General features: G+C 43.6%; 1 protein-coding gene across 3 annotated transcripts in view; it reads right to left on the bottom strand.

Moving 5' to 3' along the window:
* tbce (tubulin folding cofactor E) overlaps positions 1–25376 on the bottom strand; it is a 58205-nt gene that overhangs the window by 30840 nt on the left and 1989 nt on the right. For 2 of the 3 annotated variants that reach the window (XM_084318807.1, XM_084318809.1), the window contains exons 1-9: positions 23428–23503; positions 21923–22085; positions 19152–19236; positions 16365–16559; positions 13838–13923; positions 9651–9750; positions 6746–6848; positions 5765–5841; positions 4852–4944 (exon numbers count right to left, since the gene is read on the bottom strand). In XM_084318807.1, the coding sequence (XP_084174933.1) occupies positions 4852–4944; positions 5765–5841; positions 6746–6848; positions 9651–9750; positions 13838–13923; positions 16365–16559; positions 19152–19236; positions 21923–22064 (881 nt within the window). In that variant the 5' untranslated portion in view covers positions 22065–22085; positions 23428–23503. Of the gene's footprint in view, positions 1–4851; positions 4945–5764; positions 5842–6745; positions 6849–9650; positions 9751–13837; positions 13924–16364; positions 16560–19151; positions 19237–21922; positions 22086–23427; positions 23504–25376 lie in introns of those variants that run through there. The other variant, XM_084318808.1, reaches the window with a different exon arrangement.

The following is a 25376-nucleotide window of genomic DNA, read 5'->3' as shown; positions in this document are numbered from 1 at the left end:
ATTAGAATCCCCCAAGTCTTAGCTTTCTTCAGGCACCACGTTTATGCAAGTAGCTCTTATAGATCTGGATATATAAGCATTTTAATGTAAGCATGCTGTTTTAGGCGAATTTTCTAAAAATAAATGGTGGGGCTTAATGAGTTAAGTGTGACTACACAAGGTACAAACCTGAATTAAATTTGCTTTTGTAAGTTTTCTTACATACATCAACAAGGACGTAGTCACACCGGAGATTCAAGAATCCATACTTGGCGCAGAACACCTTGGACAGGCACAACTGAACATGTTTGTGGACAAACGTTTGTGTGAACCTCCAGATAGTGACCAGCACCTGAACCTGAAATCACCCATTCGAATGAACAAAGCCAAGACATTTGCCTCTTTGTATGAAGTTGTGCAACTTTCCAAGAACAAGCAAAACACCATCAAAAGTGGACAGGCAGATTCTACAAAGGCTCATCACAGCTTACAGAGCAGGTCGTAAGGTAGACCTTGACAATATCCTCCAGCATGAGCTCATGCCCATCCCACCATCTCTGGCCACAACTAATGGGAGTCTACATTCCACCAACAAGTCTGTGTTAGCAAATATACTGACGAAACAAGTTAAAACCCCTGCAGATCTTACCCTTCAGGGACCCAGCTGCCTGGTCATTGATGGCCAAGCTCTGGTAATGGCACTCGGAAAGCCACCTGACACTACAACATTTGGTGACTATGCCAACAAGTTCACTGACACCGTGTTGAAGATGTCGTCTTTGACAGATACCATGACCAATCCATCAAAACAGGCACAAGGCTGAAACGCAAACAGCGCCACAGACCAGTACGTTGTGAAATCAAAAACAAGTCTGTTCCATATACTTGTACGGGAGCTGGCTATAATCTTTTAATTATCTTCTACTCTATTCTATTCAGGAAGAGTCACATGGCATGTATCGAAGCATGCAACTGTAAGAAAGTCAACACCTGCCGGAACACTGAGGAAGAGTGTGAATAAGCTGTCACTGTAAGGATTACTGTAACAAGTATTCAAACGTACAGAGGAAGATTCCGGTAAAAAGCGGGAAGGTGGAATAGCTTTCATGTTGAACAACAATTGGTGTGATCCAGGCAACGTGAAGGAGCTTTCAAACCACTGCTCCCCAAACCTGGAGTATATATCCATCAAGTGCCGGCCATTCTTTCTCCCGAGAGAATTAACGTCGGTCATTCTGATCGGAGTGTATATTCCACCACAAGCAAACACAGGCGACGCGCTCTCCAAGCTCCACAACGAGGTAAACAAGCTCCAAGCAGCTAACGTTGACGCTGCTATTGTGGTTGTGGGTGATTTCAATAGCGCTAATCTGAGAAAAGTGCTGCCAAAATTCTACCAGCATGTGACTTCTTCTACCAGAGGCGGGAATATTTTAGACCATTGCTACTCGCAATTTAAGAGCGGTTAAAAATCACATGCTGCCAGTCCTTTCGGCAAGTCAGATCACGACGCCATCTTTCTTGTACCGCAGTATAAACAAAGTCTCAAGCGCATTCCTGTAGTATCGCGAGAGGTGAAGCGCTGGACGGTGGCGTCGGAGGAGACGCTCCAAGCTGCACTAGAATGTACAGACTGGGGGGTGTTCCGCGATAACACAAATAATATTAATGACTACACGGAAACAGTGCTGGACTTTGTTTGTACTTTGGTAGAAGAAACAATCCCCTCTACCACAATTAGAGTTTACCCAAACCAAAAGCCCTGGGTAGACAAATCCGTCCGTGAAGCTCTGAAGGCGCGCACCTCAGCATACAACGCCAGGCTTGCGACAGGCAACATGAATGACCACAAGGTGGTGAGATACAATGTTAGGAGGACAGTAATAGAAGCAAAAAGGCGCTACAGGGATTCAATTGAACTTCAATATGAACAGGCTGACTAGAGCTATGTGGCAGGGCCTCAGAACGATGACAGATTACAAAGGCACCTCCCTCAAACTGAACAGTGACATCCAACTGGCAAATGATCTCAATACCTTCTATGTGAGGTTTGAGGCTGGGAATAACAGCACCAGCCTACAAACCACTGCAATGGAGGAGGGGGGGGGGGGGCACTGCTGATGGAGACTCAGTGTTCAGGATAACAGAACATGAGGTGAGGAGGACGTTTAAGAAAGTGAATATCAGGAAGGCAGCAGGTCCGGACGGTATCCCCGGCCGCGTCCTAAAAGTCTGTGCCGACCAACTGGCCCCGGTATTCACTGACATATTTAACCTGTCCTTAGAACAGGCCGTCATCCCCACCTGTCTGAAGAAGTCCACCATTATCCCTGTACCCAAAAAATCCAAGCCAGCTTGCCTCAACGACTACCGCCCTGTAGCTCTCACCTCCATAGCCATGAAGTGCTTTGAGAAGCTAGTGAAGGGCTACATCTGTTCCTCCCTCCCCATCAACCTGGACCCCCTGCAATTTGCATACCGCCCCAACAGGTCCACGGAGGACGCCATAGCCCATGTGCTGCACACAGCAGCATCACACCTGGACAAGAGGCAGGGGAACTATGTGAGATGCTATTCATCGACCTCCAGCTCAGCATTCAATACCATAGTCCCCTCCAAACTCATAGCCAAGCTCAGGGACCTGGGCTTGAACTATGACCTCTGCCAGTGGGTCTTGGACTTCCTGACGGGCAGACCCCAGGTGGTGAGAGCAGGCAACTGCACCTCCTCATCCAGCACTCTCAACATAGGGGCCCCCCAGGGCTGTGTCCTGAGTCCCCTCCTCCACTCCCTGTACACACATGACTGTGTGGCACAGCGGAACAACAACACAATCATCAAATTTGCTCACGACACAGTAGTGGTGGGCCTGATCTCTGCAAACGATGAGAGGGCCTACCTGGAAGAGGTTAAGGTTCTAGCGGGATGGTGTCAAGAGAACAGCCTCTCCCTGAACATCAGCAAAACAAAGGAGATGATTGTGGACTTTAGGAGGTCGGGGTCAGGGACTACAGCCCCCTCAGCATCGACGGGGCACCGGTTGAGAGAGTGAACAGTTTTAAGTACCTCGGAGTCCACATATCCGAGGACTTGACATGGACCACACACATTGACAGTGTTATCAAGAAGGCACGACAACGCCTCTACTTCCTTAGGCGCTTAAGGAAGTTCAACGTGAGTCAGAAGATCCTCAAGAACTTCTACTCATGCACAATAGAGAGCATCCTGACTGGCAATATCACCTCCTGGTTTGGGAATAGCACTGCACAAGACCGCAGCAGACTACAGAGAGTGGCCCGTTCAGCCGAACGCACAATTGAAGGTGGGCTTCCCACTCTCCAAGACATTTACAACAAGCGGTGCATGGGCAAGGCTAAGAGAATAATCAAAGACTCCAGCCACTCAAACAACTGTCTCTTTGAACTGCTGCGATCAGGCAAGCGATACCGGAGTCTCCATGGCAAGCACAGAGAGACTCAGAAGGTGCTTCTATCCCCAGGCCATCAGGATGCTCAATGAATGAACAATGAACAATAAGCAAACCATCAACACACCCACAGCGCACATACACTCACTTAAATAAACAACACACTGTATCACCCACTTTACCACTTTAGACACAATTTACACTTTATATTTATATTTATATTATTGGTAAGGAAATTGCACATCATTCTCATTCCTTATTGCACCTCACCACTACAAGGTGGCACCACAAGCTAAGCTATACCTCACCATTTATGTACCAGCTGTACATACTGTATATATAGAAACACTGAACAATTTTGTTGTTTACACTTGTTTACGTACTTGACTTCTTGACTTTCTATTTTATACTTATTATACTTATTTTATACTATCTTGTTATTATCTAGCACACTCTCAGGAGCAACACAGAAAGAAACATTTCATGCAAAGTATTCTGTATTCTGTATGATAACTAATAAAGAAACTTGAACCTTCACTTATATTGATATGGTAAAATAATATTTTTATTTTATTATATTATAATCTATTCTATTCTATTCTGGAAAAGTGGCATTGGATGAATCATGCAACTGCAAGACACCTGCGACACCTGCCTGAATACGATTGATGACTGACAATAAATTACTGTACCTAAGCTACTGTACGCATATTAAGGACTATCTAATTTGCATAAATGACATGTTGATTAAAAAAAATCAAGAGAAAAGAGTTTGATGAATAAATCCATGGCCTGGGATCATCCTGCTTTTCTTTCTTATTTGGTTGATGAGTTATGCATCAATAACGACCACCGTTTCTGCTATAAATATGAGTTTCAAGCAACATTTTCACAACTGATCTAAAATCAGGATATGATTTTAAATTCCTCATGTATGCAAACATATAAAAACACATTTCATTCATGTTTCTACCTTGTTTAGTCAAAAAGATATGCACTTAAATAGATTTCAGCCTGGCGCTGGCGGCCATGTTGGATTTCTCAATTTTGAGGCCTTATTTGACATTTTTGAGCTTGGTATACAGCAGATTTGGATTCAGCACCCCTTAATACCCCTAGAAATGTTGTGTACCAAAAATAAACACGAAATGCCTTCAGGGTTATGATTTTCTGAAAATTGACCCCGTCTATCCCCTCCGGTACACGAGGAGGCAGCCGTCGCATCTTTTCACCTGCACGGCGCAATCTCTCAGCGGCGAGGAGTAACGCGTGGGAGGGACACGCCGCCCCCGTCGCTTCCTGATTCTGCTGCGCAGGCGCACCAACCGACCTGTAGGAGTCGCTGTCCACAACGTCCGATCCCCAGCCATCAGCTTTCCCACAATGTTCAATCAATCAAAAAGTAGAAATATCCCTTCACTACGATGAGCCTGGTGGGTTTGTACCTGGGCAGGTCCCCGAGACTCAGCACGCCGTCCTCGGCTAGACGGTTGTTGGACAGGTCCAGGAGGCTCAGAGACTGCAGCACAGCCTGGGGCCTTTTAAAAATCAGATTAGATTAGATTCCAATGTATTGTCATCATGCAGCACAAGTACAGTACCGCGAAAAAATATGTCTGGCATCCAGCCAGAGTGCAAATGTAGCCGTAAAAAGTGCAACTGCGATATACAATGTACAGGTGATTAAACTGGGTACAAAATATACAAATTAAGATTAAATAAGATACTCCTTTATTGATCCCCTTGGGGAAATTCAGGGTACTACATTTACATTTAGTCATTTAGTAATTTAGCTGACACTTTTATCCAAAGCGACTTACAAGTTCTGTACGACAAGTCATCAGGAAGGGCACAACTCTTATCAGCTGAGTAACACTGTTCATCAAAGTGTTGAGTGCTACAGTGTAGGTTAGTTTATTAGGACAAGTGCATGACAGTAAGGTAGTTTAGGGTTAGATTTATTTTTTACTACAATTTACTACAATTAGTACTACAGAGTGTAGTGCTAATCAGATGTATGTACAGAGTTGTAGCATTAATATGTACAGTGATACAGGTGTAAACTTCAAGCAGGTGTATAAGTAAGTATATAGAGGGGTTATATGCAGTTATATTCAGACAAAATGTATATATATATATATATATATATATATATATATATATATATATATATGCTGTAAATATAGAATATAAATATGGGTATATACAGCATTGTCGTACATGCTATCATACAGATTATTATGATTACTATGATTACTATAAGACTATATAGGGCTGTCTTTTTAAATCGAGGAGATTCTATGTGTGTTTGGACCAAACAGAGACGAGAGAGAGAGGGGGACGTGATATTACAGTTACCTCTGCAGCTCCGTGATCTCATTGTCTGAGACGTAAAGCTCTTCCAGCCGGGGCCACATGGGGGCGCACTCGAGTAGCTGACGGGTGGCACAAAACAAAAGAGAAGATTACAAAGATTACAAACATCACAAAACAAACTGGTCAGACTTCTACTTGACCTTACCCCTAGAACCCACCTCACCCCTGCCCACTTTGACAACCTAGGATGGCTTAGAGTAGACGACAGAGTACAGCAACTTGCAATGGGCCTGGTCTACAAGATACACCATACGACTAAGGTACCCATGTACATGTCAAAATACTTCCCAAAGGTCAGTGAATACCACGACCACAACACCAGAGGGAGCTCCACAAATCATGTTAAACCCAGATTCACGCTAGATCAATCGGTACCGAATTCACGTACCTTTACATGTTTACATTTACATTAAGAGTGAAATATTCTAGACAAGAGCGAGCCTTTTCCACAAAAATATATATATATATTACTGTCCCGTCTCTTGGGTCTTTGGAAAGACCCGGCGAGGTCAGAGGAGTTTGATCATATTTACTGAGGACGGCCAGATAATGTGGCTATGTGAATATTTAAACATTTAAAAACACAATACATGATCATGCGATTTATTTTGTGTGGTGTTACAACAATAAATAACAACAATGTTGAAATTGAGAAGTTTGGACTTCTTTTTTAAACTTTTCTTACTGTTATTACAGAGAGCTAAGTACCGAAAAAGGTACTGTTGGGTACAGATACCGAATTCCAGGAACTGGTACCGGTATCGGTTAAAATGTGAACGGTACCCAACCCCCGTCACCACAGCCAAGAAGTTAAGTTCCATCTTGAGTGACCGAAATGTCCAATATTATTTTGAGAGTTATTTATTTAGCATGATTTCGTCGAAACACAGCGACAGACCCCAACGGGGAGGTCAACCGGGGTCGTAGTAGCCGTTGCCTAGCAACACAGCCGGCGGTGGGTACCTGGGGCCAGGTGAGGGCGCAGTTGGTGAGGGAGAGGACCTTCAGGCAGGAGAAGGCGTGGCGTTGAGCCGAGAGGTCGGAGGTCACGCGCAGTCTGTTGTAGCTGAGGAAGGACAGGTCAAAAATTTTTTTATTGATGTATTTATTATTATAAAAAAATAATAATAATTATATCAATACTTGGCATCACTGTATCTATATAATATTGACATACAGAATATCGCATATGGATTTTCTTCCCCCTAAGAACTAGGGTTCAAAAGAAATGAAATCAGAACTATCCCTTTTAAAGGTGCTGTGGTATTATTTGTTAAGCTAAGTGTTAAGTAGCTCTACATTCCTTCATCCATCACTGATACAGAGTGTCTGGTCAGTAACATGGGTCTCCCAGTCCCTCCGCTCTGCAGTAAACAGACATCACTGATACAGAGTGTCTGGTCAGTAACATGGGTCTCCCAGTCCCTCCGCTCTGCAGTAAACAGACATCACTGATACAGAGTGTCTGGTCAGTAACATGGGTCTCTCAGTCCCTCCACTCTGCAGTAAACAGCCATCACTGATACAGAGTGTCTGGTCAGTAACATGGGTCTCCCAGTCCCTCCGCTCTGCAGTAAACACAAACTACATTTCCTGGTATTTCCAAGTTTGCTTACTGCACTGGAAGATTATTTTACTTGTTTCAATGACACATTTGCTTAAAACTATATTTGTCAGACCATTTTGGCAGTGTGGAGTTCTCTCTCCTGATTGGATAAAGTGGGAACGGGATACCAGGAAATGTATTTCCTGTTTACTGCAGAGCGGAGGGACTGGGAGACCCATGTTACTCTTTAGCCTCTTCAATGCTAAAAAAGCTAGACAGTGTGTATCATGCTTCTCTGCGCTTCATCACTAGTGCCAAAGGGCTTACTCACCATTGTGTGCTTTACCAAATGGTAGGATGGACCTCTCTGTACGTACGGAGGAAATCCCACATGTTTGTTTTTATATATAAGGCCATCATAGGGAAGCTTCCCCTATATCTTTCCAACCTAATTAGCTTTGCCTCTAGCAGCTACCATACCAGGTCCACAAGATGGCTACTTTTAAAAAAAACGAGAATAAACACTGAATTAGGAAGAACGGCTTTTTCAAGCTTCGCACCTTCGGCATGGAATGGGCTACAGGACCATATCCACTTAGATACCCTGGTCTCCCTCTGCGAGTTTAGGTCTGTATTACATAACTTCCTACAGGAAGAGTGTCGCTGCTTTCTCTAGTCGGGTCCCAGCTGCAAAACTGCAGAGTTACTGTATTGCCCTGTATTTTACTGTCGTACACTTTTACTGTTATGTAGACTGTTCTGTTTTGTGTTTTTATGTTTACGTGTGATGTATTGTGTATTGTGTACATGCACTTTTATTATGTTCTTGTGTGATGTACCGCACATTTTATTGCTGTCTGATGTTTTCGGGTGTTATTGCTGTCATCTTGGCCAGGTCTCCCTTGCAAAAGAGATCTTGTATCTCAATGGGACTTCCTGGTTAAATAAAGGTTAAAAAATATCAGTGATGACTGTTTACTGCAGAGTGGAGGGACTGGGAGACCCATGTTACTGACCAGACACTCTATATCAGTGATGGCTGTTTACTGCAGAGTGGAGGGACTGAGAGACCCATGTTACTGACCAGACACTATATCAGTGATGGCTGTTTACTGCAGAGCAGGAGGGACTGGGAGACCCATGTTACTGACCAGACACTCTATATCAGTGATGTCTGTTTACTGCAGAGCGGAGGGACTGGGAGACCCATGTTACTGACCAGACACTATATCAGTGATGTCTGTTTACTGCAGAGCGGAGGGACTGGGAGACCCATGTTACTGACCAGACACTCTATATCAGTGATGGCTGTTTACTGCAGAGCGGAGGGACTGGGAGACCCATGTTACTGACCAGACACTCTATATCAGTGATGGCTGTTTACTGCAGAGCGGAGGGACTGGGAGACCCATGTTACTGACCAGACACTATATCAGTGATGGCTGTTTACTGCAGAGTGGAGGGACTGGGAGACCCATGTTACTGACCAGACACTCTATATCAGTGATGGCTGTTTACTGCAGAGTGGAGGGACTGGGAGACCCATGTTACTGACCAGACACTCTATATCAGTGATGTCTGTTTACTGCAGAGTGGAGGGACTGGGAGACCCATGTTACTGACCAGACACTCTGTATCAGTGATGGCTGTTTACTGCAGAGCAGGAGGGACTGGGAGACACATGTTACTGACCAGACACTCTATATCAGTGATGGCTGTTTACTGCAGAGCGGAGGGACTGGGAGACACATGTTACTGACCAGACACTCTATATCAGTGATGACTGTCGGAGTGTAGAGCTATTATCTTAACATGTAGACTTATTTGAACAAATACCACTTACGGCTCCTTTAAGAAGCGGCCGATACTAACGGGACGCTGTCTCGTCTGTCCCTCCGTCTCTCTACCGTCTCTCTACAGTACATCAATTTAAGAAATTATTCAAATATAAGGTGATAAATAAATATAAAACCTTGTATTAACTGTATTAAAATCGTGACAAAAAGAATATATATATATATACAAAATAAATAAATAAATGTGTATGCGTTTTGTATATATAAAACTATGCAACTTTTTTAACCTTTCGTTTTTTGCTAAATGATGTACTGAATTATGTTTTTTTTGTTTGTTACTAATGTAATGTAAAAAGGGTCGGCAATCATAAGCCTCGGCTTCAGCCTACACCTTTTCGGTCATTTTTATTTTTTATATATATATAAATGTCCTACTACTATTGTACATTGCTTTGTAAAAGAAGACCGAAATAAATTCATTCATTCATTCGTTTGTTCGTTCGTTCGTTCATCCATCCATCCATACTTGAGCAGCAGCTCCTCCAGGTGCTCCATCTGCTGGGTGATGGACGCCACGCCTTCCCAGCAACACAGGAGGTTCCCACAGAGGTCTAGAGACAGAACGTCTGACAGGGAACGTTAAGGAGACAGAACGTCCGACAGGGAACGTTAAGGAGACAGAACGTCCGACAGGGAACGTTAAAGGGGAACTATCTTATAAATGGCCTTTTTCAGTGTTTAGCATTGTTTCCTAGCTATGTGAACTTAACATTAATATGATCTATGTCTCTAATTCTCATATTGGCGCATTCTTCCAATTCTCCTCTCACAATATTCACCCTCACTGAACTGAGTCATCTGAAAATGTGCTGATCTGTGATGTCAGAGAGACTCGGCTGCATGATAATGTGGCTGTGTGGCATCAGGTACAAAAAACGGCTCGAGATCTTGAGGTAGAAAAATGCTGTTTTTGAGGACTTGATTAGAAATACAAAACAATGAATAAAAAAAATAATAATATTACAGAGGTGTTCCATAGACTCACAGGAATTGTGTAAAAGTTCCCAAATAGTGAAAGAAATAGTAAAATAGTTCCCCTTTAAGGAGAGTTTAAAGGTCCCGACAGGGAACGTTAAGGAGAGTTTAAAGGTCCCGACAGGGAACGTTAAGGAGAGTTTAAAGGTCCCGACAGGGAACGTTAAGGAGAGTTTAAAGGTCCCGACAGGGAACGTTAAGGAGAGTTTAAAGGTCCTGACAGGGAACGTTAAGGAGAGTTTAAAGGTCCCGACAGGGAACGTTAAGGAGAGTTTAAAGGTCCCGACAGGGAACGTTAAGGAGAGTTTAAAGGTCCCGACAGGGAACGTTAAGGAGAGTTTAAAGGTCCTGACAGGGAACGTTAAGGAGCGTTTAAAGGTCCCAACAGGAGAGTTTAAAGGTCCTGACAGGGAACGTTAAGGAGAGTTTAAAGGTCCTGACAGGGAACGTTAAGGAGAGTTTAAAGGTCCTGACAGGGAACGTTAAGGAGAGTTTAAAGGTCCCGACAGGGAACGTTAAGGAGAGTTTAAAGGTCCCGACAGGGAACGTTAAGGAGAGTTTAAAGGTCCCGACAGGGAACGTTAAGGAGAGTTTAAAGGTCCTGACAGGGAACGTTAAGGAGAGTTTAAAGGTCCCGACAGGGAACGTTAAGGAGCGTTTAAAGGTCCTGACAGGGAACGTTAAGGAGAGTTTAAAGGTCCCGACAGGGAACGTTAAGGAGAGTTTAAAGGTCCTGACAGGGAACGTTAAGGAGAGTTTAAAGGTCCTGACAGAGAACGTTAAGGAGAGTTTAAAGGTCCTGACAGGGAACGTTAAGGAGAGTTTAAAGGGCCAGAGATACTAGGAGCTGCCCAGTACAACCACAGTCTGACACTGTTGACCACTAGGAGCTGCCCAGTACAACCACTAGGGATGGGTACCGAATTCTGTACTTTTGAGGTACCGAACCGAAACACGTCGGTACTACCGAGTATCGAATCAAGTGAGAAACAAAAAAAAAAGATAAAAAAAAAAAAAAAAAAAAAAATTATTATTATTATTTTTTACTTTTATTTTTATTTTTTTTACTTTTTTATTTTCATGTCAACGTTCACACGCACAATATATGCTTACCTAGGATTTGACTTGATTCAACAACAAAGCAGTCGGAGCAATGACAAGCCGAAAACTGTCGAAATTGTAGTTATTTGAAGTTTGGATTTTTTTTTTTACGATTGAGGTAGGTAAATTAAATTTCTTGAGACTAAAGTACCGAAAAAAGGTACCGTTGGGTACCGGTATCGATTCAAATGTGAAAGGTACCCATCCCTAACAACAACAGTCTGACGCTGTTGACCACTAGGAGCTGCCCAGTACAACCACAGTCTGACACTGTTGACCACTAGGAGCTGCCCAGTACAACCACAGTCTGACACTGTTGACCACTAGGAGCTGCCCAGTACAACCACAGTCTGACACTGTTGACCACTAGGAGCTGCCCTGTACAACCACAGTCTGACTCTGTTGACCGCTAGGAGCTGTCCAGTACAACCACAGTCTGACACTGTTGACCACTAGGAGCTGCCCAGTACAACCACAGTCTGACACTGTTGACCACTAGGAGCTGCCCAGTGCAACCACAGTCTGACACTGTTGACCACTAGGAGCTGCCCAGTATAACCACAGTCTGACACTGTTGACCACTAGGAGCTGCCCAGTACAACCACAGTCTGACACTGTTGACCACTAGGAGCTGCCCAGTACAACCACAGTCTGACACTGTTGACCACTAGGAGCTGCCCAGTACAACCACAGTCTGACACTGTTGACCACTAGGAGCTGCCCAGTACAACCACAGCCTGACACTGTTGACCACTAGGAGCTGCCCAGTACAACCACAGTCTGACACTGTTGACCACTAGGAGCTGTCCAGTACAACCACAGTCTGACACTGTTGACCACTAGGAGCTGCCCAGTACAACCACAGTCTGACACTGTTGACCAGTAGGAGCTGTCCAGTACAACCACAGTCTGACACTGTAGACCACTAGGAGCTGCCCAGTTCAACCACAGTCTGACACTGTTGACCACTAGGAGCTGCCCAGTACAACCACAGTCTGACGCTGTTGACCAGTAGGAGCTGCCCAGTACAACCACAGTCTGACTCTGTTGACCACTAGGAGCTGTCCAGTACAACCACAGTCTGACACTGTTGACCACTAGGAGCTGCCCAGTACAACCACAGTCTGACGCTGTTGACCAGTAGGAGCTGCCCAGTACAACCACAGTCTGACACTGTTGACCACTAGGAGCTGCCCAGTACAACCACAGTCTGACGCTGTTGACCAGTAGGAGCTGCCCAGTACAACCACAGTCTGACGCTGTTGACCAGTAGGAGCTGCCCAGTACAACCACAGTTTGACGCTGTTGACCAGTAGGAGCTGCCCAGTACAACCACAGTTTGACGCTGTTGACCACTAGGAGCTGCCCAGTACAACCACAGTCTGACGCTGTTGACCAGTAGGAGCTGCCCAGTACAACCACAGTCTGACGCTGTTGACCAGTAGGAGCTGCCCAGTACAACCACAGTCTGACGCTGTTGACCACTAGGAGCTGCCCAGTACAACCACAGTTTGACGCTGTTGACCACTAGGAGCTGCCCAGTACAACCACAGTTTGACGCTGTTGACCACTAGGAGCTGCCCAGTACAACCACAGTTTGACGCTGTTGACCACTAGGAGCTCCACTGGAGCAGTTGGGGGTTAAGTGTCTTGCTCAAGGGCACTTCAGTGGTTAGTATCGAGGGATCGTTATTCATTCACTTTCCCACCCAGAGTTTTCTCGCCGGTCTGGGGGATCAAAGGTTCCTGCAGGTTTCAACTAGAGATGTCCGATATTATATTGGCATTAAAATGTAATATCGGAAATTATCTGTAAAATAATTTTAAAAAATGTATTCATTACATTGTATTTAAACAGGCAAGCTAGTAAGAACAAATTATTATATACAAAAGCAGCCTGAACAAAAAGCTAAATCCTTTTGAGGGAAGGGGGTGGGGGGGAGGCTGCAACAAAAAAATAAGAGATATGCAAAGTTAGTTACCTGAAATTAATGTGGGGGGGGGGGGGAACCCCGCATATATCGGTATCGGTTGATATCGGTATCGGAAATTAAGAGTTGGACAATATCGGTATATCAGATATCGGTAAAAAAGCCAATATCGAACATCCCTAGTTTTAACAAGTTAATTTGAAGACCTTTTTAAGACCACTTTGAAAAGAATTTGATCGATATTTCACAGCCATACTGGCAAATAAAAGTATGAAGGAAAATGACTATGAAAGAAGTAATTCATATGAATTGTTGGAGGAACTGATGGACTAGTATCATACTGCTTACTTTACAGCCTGGACATTTACCACCAAACACATTAAAACAAGGTATCACTACATAGAAGTAACTTCCAGTTTCAAAATCATATTCAAGAAATTTTTAAGACTTTTTTTTTTGCGTCGTCTGTGTTTGAAATGTCGTGGGTGTTTACGTTTGATTCCCTATAACATTTTTTGTGAAATTTGTAAATTGTAAAAGTGCAAATAAACAAGATTTATCAAATAAAGTTATAGTAATGGCGATGATGATTTTGTTCCTTAACGGAGCATTTCTACTTGGGAGGAGGAGACGTGTGACAGGATACCAGGAGTGTTGTCCCGTATTTCATTCTCAGGTCCTGGTCCACAGACTTCACACCTGCGCAGAGCCACCGTGGTGAGGGACTCCATCCTGTGGAGGAACAACACACTGCCGCCTGAACACAGGAAACCACGACATTACATCACATATTTTGTGACAAGGAATGTCCAGACGACTGAAATATGGACTTTTGAAGAAGAATTGCCAGCTATAATGAACACTCACCTGACCATGTTATTTGTTTTGTAATTGTGTAGACACAATTAGGGGCCGGTGTAAAGGCCATGAGTGTTTAGGTTATTATTATTATTATTTCAAATAGAAGGATATGATTTATGTGAATGTTATGATTTATCTGTGTAGCCAATTGAATGAACTCAGTTGTACTGTGGGTGGTTCACCTGTCAGGCGGATCAGCCACGGCGCAGCCGAGGACATAAATTAGTGATGGGAATCAGCTGGGGGGTGTAGAACGGGGAAAGGGCACACAGTTTTCTGACCGCTTAGAACCACGCTTTGGATAGCTTATAGGAACGCTTCTGATCGTTTTGGATCGCTTTGGTCCCATCTTCAATGTAAAAATACTTTTTCTAAATAAATCGGATATCTGTGGTATCTGACAACGGAACTCAAAGTGTGCAGACTATTTTTGGATAAAGCGCGTACGGAATACCTCCCCGACTGCCACTAGAAGCGGACCCAGGCAGAGGCCGCTACACCAGGGGTTCTCCAACTACGCGTCGCGACCCAAATTGGCAAGTAATTTTTTTTTTTACTGTTCTGGCAACATATTCTGGCTAAATATGCCTCGTTTTATAAATGTGTATTGATAACATAGTGCTGTAATTACATTTTCTAATAAATATGCATGATCAACTTCAAGAACGTGCGCTTTTATTTTGATATTCCTTAATTCCACGTTGAAATTACGTGATACATTAACACTTTCAGCGCCATAAGCTGTCCCCATCTCTGCCGCTACTACTGCTACTACTACTACTAAGGTCTAGAGCAGGGGTTATCAAACTTTTTTATACCGCGACCCCATTTTATTTAGGATTTTTTTTGGGGACCCCACACTTAACCCTTTCAGTGCCACGGACGACATATCGTTTTATCAGCCCCCCCATTGAGTGCCCACGACGACAAATATCGTTTTAATTTTTTTTATTAACGATCTGAATTCATATTTAATCAATCGAGTCTCCCGTTGGTACACCAGCCCCTACAGGAGCTCAGATTGGAAAAAAAGCGCCCCCTATCGTCTATCCCTGTGTAACTGCAGAGGTCAGTCGCTTAGACTGACCTGGGATCTGTAGATCTGTAGGGGTGGAGCCAACTGGCTCCTTGTGCTGGCGAGCCGTCTGATGAACATGGAAGTGATCGCGGGACGGAAATCAGCCTGGAATATATATTTACAGCAGCCAATAATCAATCAATAAGCATGATCGATATTTGGAATGGCGATCAGGAATTGGAATAATCTTTTTGGAGAACATCTGATCTAAGGTAAGGAGTCTATGTTACCAGTCTTGGGGTAATCGGAGCTGTATTCGCTGAGATAACAGCATGTCCCCTATGTGTGATGTGGCTATTTGGCTGTGATCGCTGATGAGGAAATAAGAGAATCGATTTTTCAGCTCGCATCTATAGCGTGCATATGTACACATATACTATCGATAATCTAACGTTTATTTGAAAACGATTCATAAATAGGCCGAAAAATTACAAAGTTTTTGTGTATTCTAGAATATTCCAGTAAATGTATTTTATCATGGAATCTTTATATTTTCCTTGAAAACGAGGGCTTTTAAAAATGCTATAAAACGAAAATGACCCGATAAAAAAACAATCCGTTTTGACAATGTTGACTGCAAATGAGTCATTGATAAGCGACGGGCAGATTAGACACATACTGTAGCCATAATTTAAGACAGAGATTATGCGTTTTTATCGCTATCATTGAAGTGGATGGTGGCATTCAACGGGGTAAATCAACGTTAATCAAAAGGCACTGAAAGTGTTAATGTATCGCGTAATTTCAAACGTGGAATTAAGGAATATCAAAATAAAAGCACACGTTGTTGAACTTTATCATGTATATTTATTAGAAAATGTAATTACAGCACTATGTTATCAATACACATTTCTAAAACGAGTCATATTTAGCCAAAATATGTTGCCAGAACATAAAAAAAAATAGAACAATTATTATCATTTTTCTTTTACTTGCCAATGCGCCTGTCACCTACCCGCAACTCCAATTTGGGTCGCGACCCATAGTTTGAGAACCACTGCATTAGACTAAATAGCTAAATACATAATAGTAAAAGACAGTACAAAGTCGTTTTATGGAGAGTTATGGTTAGTCGTTTATTATTTATTTTTGAATATCATGCTTTTCCCGTTATTTTACCTACTCTACCAATGCACAGAAACATGGTCGTTTTTATTTTTTTAAGTGGTTACCGGCGGCCATACTGGAAGAGAGAAATATTCCAACGCGCGAGGCCTCCACCTCCCCACTGTACCTCTGCTGCTTGGAGATCCGCTCCATGCCGACCATCTCCAGGGTCTTGGTGGAGGTCTTGGAGATGGTGGAGAAGGAGTGCTGCGCCTCCATCACCTCCTGGACGTCGGCCTCGTAGCGCTCCTGCAGGGCGGCCAGGTAGTCCACCCCGAAGCTGGCTTTCTTCGGACGCACGAAGGAGCCTCCCGTAGGGTGCCTGCGTTTAGGATATATATATATATATATATATTACAAATCAAATATATTATTATTAGTGCCGTCAGGCGATTAAAAAAATTTATCTAATTAATTACAGGATTTGTAATTAATTAATCGCATAACCATTTTAGGCCTGATATTCTATATTCTATAATCATATTTCAAATGGCATGTGTCCGGATGGCAGAATTCAGCATTGTATCTACAAAACCTTCTGTTTAATCATCTTCCATTTATTCATTTGCTTAGATTTTTCAGGTCTGGTCAATTTTAACATGGTGTTATTCACAGTCTAAGATAACACATTTTTTATTGATATTCTCATTTGGTTCATTACAATTTACTCAAGCCTAGTAACAGACACAGTATTTCTGACACTGGGAATACATTCCCCGAGATCCATAGATGTCCCTAGAATCAGATACCAAGAACATGCAAATGCAAGGAACTAGCTGAAAACCAAAGCTAATTAGGAGGCAACTCTACCTCCTATCTGTGCTAATAATGTCAACTGGGTTAGAATATATTAATGGGCTATAAAATGTATTTTTTTTGTTACCAAGGTGCCACACAAGAAACATCAAATGATGGGTAAAAGCAAAGAGCTCTCAAGACCTTCACAAACAGATTGTTGCAAATCATGAAAATAGAATTGGCTATTTCACAACTTCAGAATCTTCCAGTAAGCACCATTGGGGGCAACATCACTCCATCATCAACCGGCCATGCACAGGTGCTCCTCGCAACATTTCTGATCAGGGAGTCAGAAGGATACTTAGAAGAGTAGCCAGAGAGCCAAGGACCACTAGGAAAGAGCTCCAGAAAGACTTGGAGGCAGCAGGTACTACAACCAGGCATGCGTTGTTCATGGCACGGGGTACCACTCAGTGGTACCTCACTGAGTATTAAAGATTTGAGCAGAAGCGCGTGCACGCACATGCACGCGCTCGCGAGAACGCGCTGCGCTCGGCTCGGCTCGTGTTTACCTGCCGAGTCCCGGGCCCCGGCGCTACCTCGCATTATCATAACAATAGCCGCTATAGGCTGGTGTCTTCAACCAGTCTGGGACTCTTTGTGATGTAAATATGGAACGTCCCAAGTTGCCGCTGCCCACAGAGTGCACCGCCGTCCAAAGGTGAACGACGGCGAACGAAGGGCCAAATCAAAACAGCCGTCAATTCCGAATTGACAACTGTTTTGATTCAACCCCCCACCCACCACCACTCACCCCCGGACAACAACACACTCTGCAAACAGCAGCAACCCGGGACATTCCATATCTACATCACAAACTTCGGGACTGAGTAGATAATTAATTAATCTTCTCTTTATTTTTATTATTTATATTAAAACTGAATCAAACCATAAACAAGGTTGCCTGTTGGGATGTTAGATCCTAATGTGAAAAACTGATTTTATATGTCTGCACTTTATGTGCTCATTTTATGCCTGTCTTAATTCTGTTGTGAAGCACTTTGAGCTGCAGTTTCTGTATGAAAGGCTATACAAACAAAGTGTATTATTGTGCGCGAGGGAACATATGCGCATGCGCGCGGGGCCGCGCGCGCGTGCGCGCGGCGTCATTATCCTGCGTGGCGGCTCAGCCCATAATAACAACGCAACACTGACTACAACTGTGACAGAAAGGACCATAGGCAATGCACTCCACCGCCATGGCCTCTGTGCTCGCTCAGCCCGCAAGACTTCACTACTGAAAAAAAGACATGTTGAAGCTTGTTTAAAGTTTGCCTAACAACATTTGGACAAGCCCGTGAATTACTGGGAGCATGTACTCTGGTCAGATGAGACCAAAATGTTACTTTCTGGCTGTCACACAACACACCATGTTTGGAGGAGAAATGGCAGTGCACATTACCCGAATAACACTACCAACAGTGAAGTTTGGAGGTGGAAGTATCGTGGTGTGGGGCTGCTTCTCCTCTCCTGGTACTGGCAGATTTCATATCATTGAAGGAACAATGAATGGAGCCATGTACAGAGAGATTCTTGAGAGGAACCTGCTGCCATCCACCAGGATGCTGAGGATGACACGTGGGCGGACCTTCCAGCAGGACAACAATCCAAAGCATACAGCAAAGGAAACTTGCAGTTGATTTCAGAGAAAGAAAATCAACTTGTTGGAATGGCCCAGTCAATCACCTGACTTAAACCCAATTGAACATTTGTGAAAGCATCCGAAGATCCAGATTCACAAGAGGCCCCTCCGCAATCTTCAAGATTTAAAAGACAATCTGTGTAGAGGAATGGGCCAAAATCACACCCGAATACTGCGGGTGATTAGTTACATAATACAGAAAGCATCCTTGGAGCTGTCATTACAAACAAAGGCTTCTTCACTTAAGTATTGAATTAATTTCAGTTAGTGTGTTCAATACTTTTTTCCTATGTCATTCCACTTTATTACACATAACTTTATTTATGTTTAGATTTTTTGTCTGGATTCCCTGAGTTAATACCAAAGTCTGGTGAATATTTCACTTGAATGGCCACATTGGAAATATATTTACGGGACAAAATGCTGATGTGTTCAATACTTATTTCCCCCATTGTATACATATATATACTGTACCTGCATGTGAAATATTGGACTCCCTCGTGGCTGCCGTTGTGTTTGCCCCGTTCATGGTTGTCCCACTCCACGCCAAGCCACAGCCCTTCGGTTGGTCACACACAAGAGGAGAAGCCTTTACGTTTACATGCAGTCATTTCAGCAGGAAGGGTAACATTGTTCGTCAAACAGTGTTGAACTTGAGTGCTACAGTCTTGAGTGCATATTAGCATAGTAGGTAGTAGTAGTATAGGCACGGTAGATTCCTTAGTAGCAGAGTGCATACTAGTCAAAGATAGTACAAAGGTTAGTTTTTTTTTTTTTTTATGTATTTATTTATTTACATTTTTGTCATTTCAGATATTGATTGAAGAAGTGTGTTTTTTCCGTCGATGATGGAAGATTGGGCGGGTTTCTGCAGTCCTGCCGACTGCGGTGTGAAGTTCGTTCCACCATTGTCCAACTATTTAAATACCAGTATCAAGTAGAGCTGGGCGATATGGGAAAGAAAATCCATATCACAGCGTTTAGAAGGACTTTTCAATATCAATATATATATGACGAACGATATCTGCTTAGTCAAACAATAACATGGCTGTGGGGTCGTGGGTGGTGGTACAGATACAGAGGGCTTCCTCACATACTTCAGGAATCAGTTCGTCAGGAATCCGATTGATATTTGCCCGCCAGCGTTAATCCGGGTCAAGAGGATTGGGTATCACAATTCAAATGGTATCAAAAAGACCCCGCGATTGGACGATAGTTGACATCCGTCATCATGTTGCCCAGCCCCTAGTATCAAGCAATCACGGGTGCAGCACGCAAGTCAGGTGGGTGAGCGAGCCAACCCAGGGCTTTCCCTAAAGAATGTTACTATGCGCCAGCGCCACCATGTGTTAAAAAATTATATATTACTTTGAACCCTTTCACTACCACACTACAGACGGTTAACCGTCTGTAGTGTGGTAGTGAAAGGGTTAACCTTCTGTAGTGTGGTAGTGAAAGGGTTAACCCTTTGTCGTGTGGCAGTGAAAGGGTTATCCTTCTGTAGTGTCGCAGTGAAAGGGTTAACCCTTTGGTGGAGTGGTAGTGAAAGGGTTACAAAAATATTGCAGTGAAAGCTTGGGGCCAGCTTACACCTATCCAAAGAGTTCCTTATTTGGAACCTATTTGGTTAGCTATTTTATTTAAATTATGTTTATTTTTTATTTATTCTATTTATTTTTGGCCTTTCTGTATTTTTTTCACCCAGCCCAATTTAGTCGTTATGCCAATTCCCTTCCTGGTCGTTGCGCGCATTGCCCCACTGTCGGCCTGGGGAGGGTGTAGAACTACCACATGCCTTCCTCCGATACATGTGGAGTCACCAGCCGCTTCTTTTCACCTGACGGCAAGGACTCTCACTGGGGGAATGTAACGCGTGCAGAGGTTCACGTCATTTCCCCCAGATTCCCTCCCTGCTCAACAGGTGCCCCGACCGACCAGTAGGAGTCGCTGTTTACAACGACCAGTACACACACACCCCACCGGCTTCCCACCCGCTAACACTGCCAATTGTGTTAGTAGGGAACGACTGACCGAGCCGGAGGTACCGCTGACTCGATTCGATCCCAGAGTCTCTGCGGTGGTAGACGAGTGCTTAGTCCACTGCGCTACCCAGGCACCCCCTTAAATTATGTTTTTAAGTTGCCACAGCCCCCCTCCAGAGACCACCCCCTAGTTGAGACTCAGCACCACCGTGTTTGAACATCCTGGGGAAATACCTGCAACCGTTTGTGTTATAACATTAAAATGAACTGAGACTAAGACATATATTAGGGGTGACAGTGGTTCAGGAGGTAGAGCGGTCATCTGGTAATCTGAAGGTTCCTGGTTCGATTCCCACTCCTCCCGGGCAGCATGTCACTGTCGAAGTGTCCTTTTGAGCAAGACACTTAACCCCTAATTGCTCCCGATGAGCAGGTTGGCACCAATTTGGTGCACTTTGAGAGCAAAATAAAAAAAAGTATCTAGATTACTATTACGACTACTACCACTGCCAATACTACTGATACATCCCTATTGGCAAACTTTATATTTAAAAAAATAAAAATAAAAAAAAAAATATATATATATATTTTTTTGGTCCATTATAAAACTGTGTCACAGTCTATGGAATTAATGGGAAACACTGATATACAATCTCCCCTGCACCCCCCCCCCCCCCCGCACACACACACAACACCAGGGGGATAGTGCAATTTTCTTTTATACCCCCCCCCCCCCCCTTGTTTATGTCTCACTCTTGTCTTTATTATTTTAAGACTGTGTTTAGGACTGTGTTGTTATTATCTAGGACTGTGTGACTGTTAGCACCTAGGGCTGCATTTAAAATGTCATTGTACCATTCTTTTTTTTTTCTCCACTTTTTTCTCCTCTTTTTCTATTTTTCTCCCATCCCAATTTAGCCGTGCCAATTCTCCCCTCCCCGGTCTTGAACGTTGCTCGCATGTGCCCCCCACTGGCCGGTCGTAGGGAGGATAGAAGCCTTGCATCACGTGTCCCCTCCGGTACACGAGGAGGCAGCCTGTCACATCTATTCGCCTGCCAGCGCGGACTCTCATTTGGCGAGGAGTAACGTGTGGGAGGCTCACACTGCCCCCGCCATTTTCCTTTTCTCTGCTGTGCAGGCGTCCCCCAACCGACCTGTAGGAGTCGCTGTCCACAACGTCCAGATTACCACCCATCGACTTCCCACCCACTAACTGTGGGTGGAACAGTGAAAAACCTTATATATTATATATATATCTCACCTGCTGTGGGTGGAACAGTGCCCACAAACAGCACCGTGCCCCGCTCCCCGTCACATGCCACCCGCCGGCCCACCGCGTCAGCCGGCACCCCTGACTTTGTGTCCTCCATGGTGGAGGTTTGTGCTGCCTGGTCCACTCTCATTGAAGACCACTGTCAATTGTTCTGGGAGTTCAAATCAACAGGTCAAATGAATGGGATAAAATCACTGTGGGTGTGACGTCACGTCATAGAAGTGGGATTTAAAAAAGGGCAGAATCTGTCAAACGGAGACCTCTGGGAAAAATAGCCCCTCTTGGTGGTGGAATTGCACTTTGTTTACATTTTTCATGTTTTGGTCTGACGTGTTTGGTCTTACTAGTTACGCTGCCGTATGCCAGTATGACTACTACCATAGTGTCTTTATACCTGTATCGCTGTATATTAATACAACTCTGTGCATACATCTGATTAGCACCATTACTCAGTAGTAGTACTCACTTATATATTTTATACCCAGTTTAATCACCTGTACAATTACACTTTACCGTTACATTTGCACTCTGGTTGGATGCCAACCCTCTTTTCGTTGTACCGTTTGTGCTGTATGATGACAATAATAAGACTAATAAAATCATTGTGAATGACAACAGCGACCTCTGGGAACTTTGTTTCGATTTTTTTGTTTTGGTCCGACGTGCGAGTTAAGAGTTTGTACATCTCTTTGTAGAGCCTGAGGTGTGGCCAGCAATAGCAACCCCCCCATCTTGATTGATTGAACATTTTATTAACAGATTGCAGAATGGGTACAATACAGTACAACTCAATACACACACTTGTTAAGGGGATGCAGACCAGAGAAAGACTTTCGTCTTGTTTACATCAGGGTCCCCCATTTTCAATTCATCATAACATATATGACATACATGACATACAGCCAGGTAGACAGTACTGTTGCATCTAGACATTTATGACATACCAGATATACAAATATACAGTACTGTTTGTGATACAAAAAGAGTCTAAAAAAGAGAGTATATACCTACATTTGACGAAGAAACTGTACTGTATCCCCACTCAACTCCACCCACACATCAGACCAAAACGAAACATGTGAACAACACGGGCTCTTTTGGCTGCTAGAGTACTACTCACAGACCAAGACATCATTGTTTGGACTATGAATTGAAAATGGGGGACCCTGATGTAAACAAGACGAAAGTCTTTCTCTGGTCTGCATCCCCTTAACAAGTGTGTGTATTGAGCCGTACTGTACTGTACCCATTCTGCAATCTGTTAAATACAGTTTTAATTAATTCATTCATTCAGAAAACTGCATTGCTGTATCAAACCCTAACTGTAGTCCTAGCTACGCCCTAGCAACAGTTTCACTGCAACCCAACCGTTGTCAACTAAAATTGGGACACTATTTGTATACAACTGTCAATAGTATCGAATACTCATCACAAGATATACAATGGCATCTATATTAATAAACATACCGTGACACTAACAGCGCTAACGTTACCTTAAATTGTGTTTTGCTGGCTAACGTTAGATATTGACGACCCACAACATCATCATCACCATCAACATCATCATCATCACCGGAAATGATTTATTTCGACGGTGCACTCGATGGCGCACCTAAAACGGGTAGGGTCCAGCTGCAGCGCCGGGGAATCCTCTCAAGGGGCAAGCCTGTGGCAGCCACACAGAGAGCCAGGGGCGGTTCTAGCATAAGACCTTTAGGGGGGGCTCAGCCCCTAGAGCAGTAGCATAATTTCACTAAATGCCATGGTCAGGCAAGGGCAGGGCCGGATTAACCCGTGGGCCTCTAGTGATGAGGGGCATCAAAAAAAAAGAAAAAAGTATTTAAAAATTATTATTATTTTTTTATTTTTTTTGAGGCCCCTCGTCACTAGAGGCCCCAACATTTTCTTTTTATTTTGTTTTAACTTTAATTTTTTATTGTTTGAGGCCACTCGTCACTATAGAGGCCTTTTGGAGGCCCCTCGTCACAAGAGGCCCCACATTTTTTTTTTTTTTTTTAACTTAAATTTTGTATTTTTTTGGAGGCCGCTCGTCACTCGAGGCCTTTTGGAGGCCCCTCGTCACTAGAGGCCTTTTGGAGGCCCCTCGTCACTAGAGGCCCCAAATTATTATTATTATTTTTTTAACTTTTATTTTCTTTTCTTTTGGCTCCAAATATTTGTTTATTTTTTTTAACTTTTATTTTAAACATTTTTGGAGGCCCCTCGTCTCTAGAGGCCCCAAATATTTGTTTATTTTTTTTTAACTTTTATTTTAAACATTTTTGGAGGCCCCTCGTCACTAGAGGCCCCACATTTTATTTAATTTTTTTTCTTATTTTGGAGATCGATGTCATACTGTGACACTGAATGAAAACATATTTCATCAACTAAAATATTTAGTCAACAAAAATATTTCATCAACTAAAATATACAGTACGTCACACCCTGCCGTCTGCAAGTGGCTAATCTTGAGTATTTTTTCTCCTCTTCATAAGAGTTTGAGGTTTTCCGTTTGAGGTAAAAACAGCAATAATACTCAAGCCTAATACAAGCCTGGTATCCACTACAGTTGAAACAAATACAAGCCTGGGTTACTATTAGAGGAATTACGGTATTCTATATATTTTTTAAAGTGACATATAAAAACGCCACTGTGCGTGCGTGCACGTGTGTGTGGGGGGGCCTCCACAAGAATCTGGCCCAGGGGCCTCTGAAGTCTTAATCTGGCCTTGGGCAAGGGGGGGGCGGGGCGGGGGGGGGTAAAGGGGTGGATTTTTTTTGTCTAATCAGTTGTGCAATAGTCAATTTGGGTGAGTTGTTTCTATATAATTCACTTATGACATTTAGGTAACATTAATGAACAGCTACAGTATTAAGGAGACAACTACAGTATGTAAGTAGTAAACCTATTATTATTATTTTTTTTTATTCCAGTCGATCATAATGATCATGATCATATTACGGAGCGCTCACTGCGTTCGAGAGAGAGAGAGAGGGAGAGAAAGAGAGGGAGAGAGAGAGATAGAGAGGGAGAGAGAGACTCACATTTTCGTGACATTACACACACTTCTGCAGTCCCCCCCGCCGTCCCTCTCTCTCTCTCTCCCTCCCTCTCCCTCCCTCTCCTCGCTAGTTCTTTGCCGTTTGAGGAAGTGTTGGGTTACACTATGCCTACGTCCCAGACACACACGCAGTCAAGTTTGTGTGTGTCCCCGACGAGGGAGAGAGATGGCGCACACACATTACACACACTTCTGCAGTCCCTCCCGCCGTCCCTCTCTCTCTCTCTCTCTCTCTCTCTCTCTCTCTCTCTCTCTCTCTCTCTCCCTCTCGCTCGTTCTCTGCCTGTGAAAACCCGTTTGAGGAAGTGTCGGGTTACACTGCACCAGGGGCGTATTTAGACCAAGCAGTGTACTGGGGCACAGGGGGGCACTTAGGGATG

The sequence above is a fragment of the Notolepis coatsorum genome (genome assembly GCF_963971535.1).
Source record: "Notolepis coatsorum genome assembly, chromosome: 7".
In the NCBI taxonomy this organism is placed as follows: Eukaryota; Metazoa; Chordata; class Actinopteri; order Aulopiformes; family Paralepididae; genus Notolepis; species Notolepis coatsorum.
Note: the sequence above shows the minus strand (reverse complement) of the source record. Positions and strands in the feature narration are given on the sequence as shown.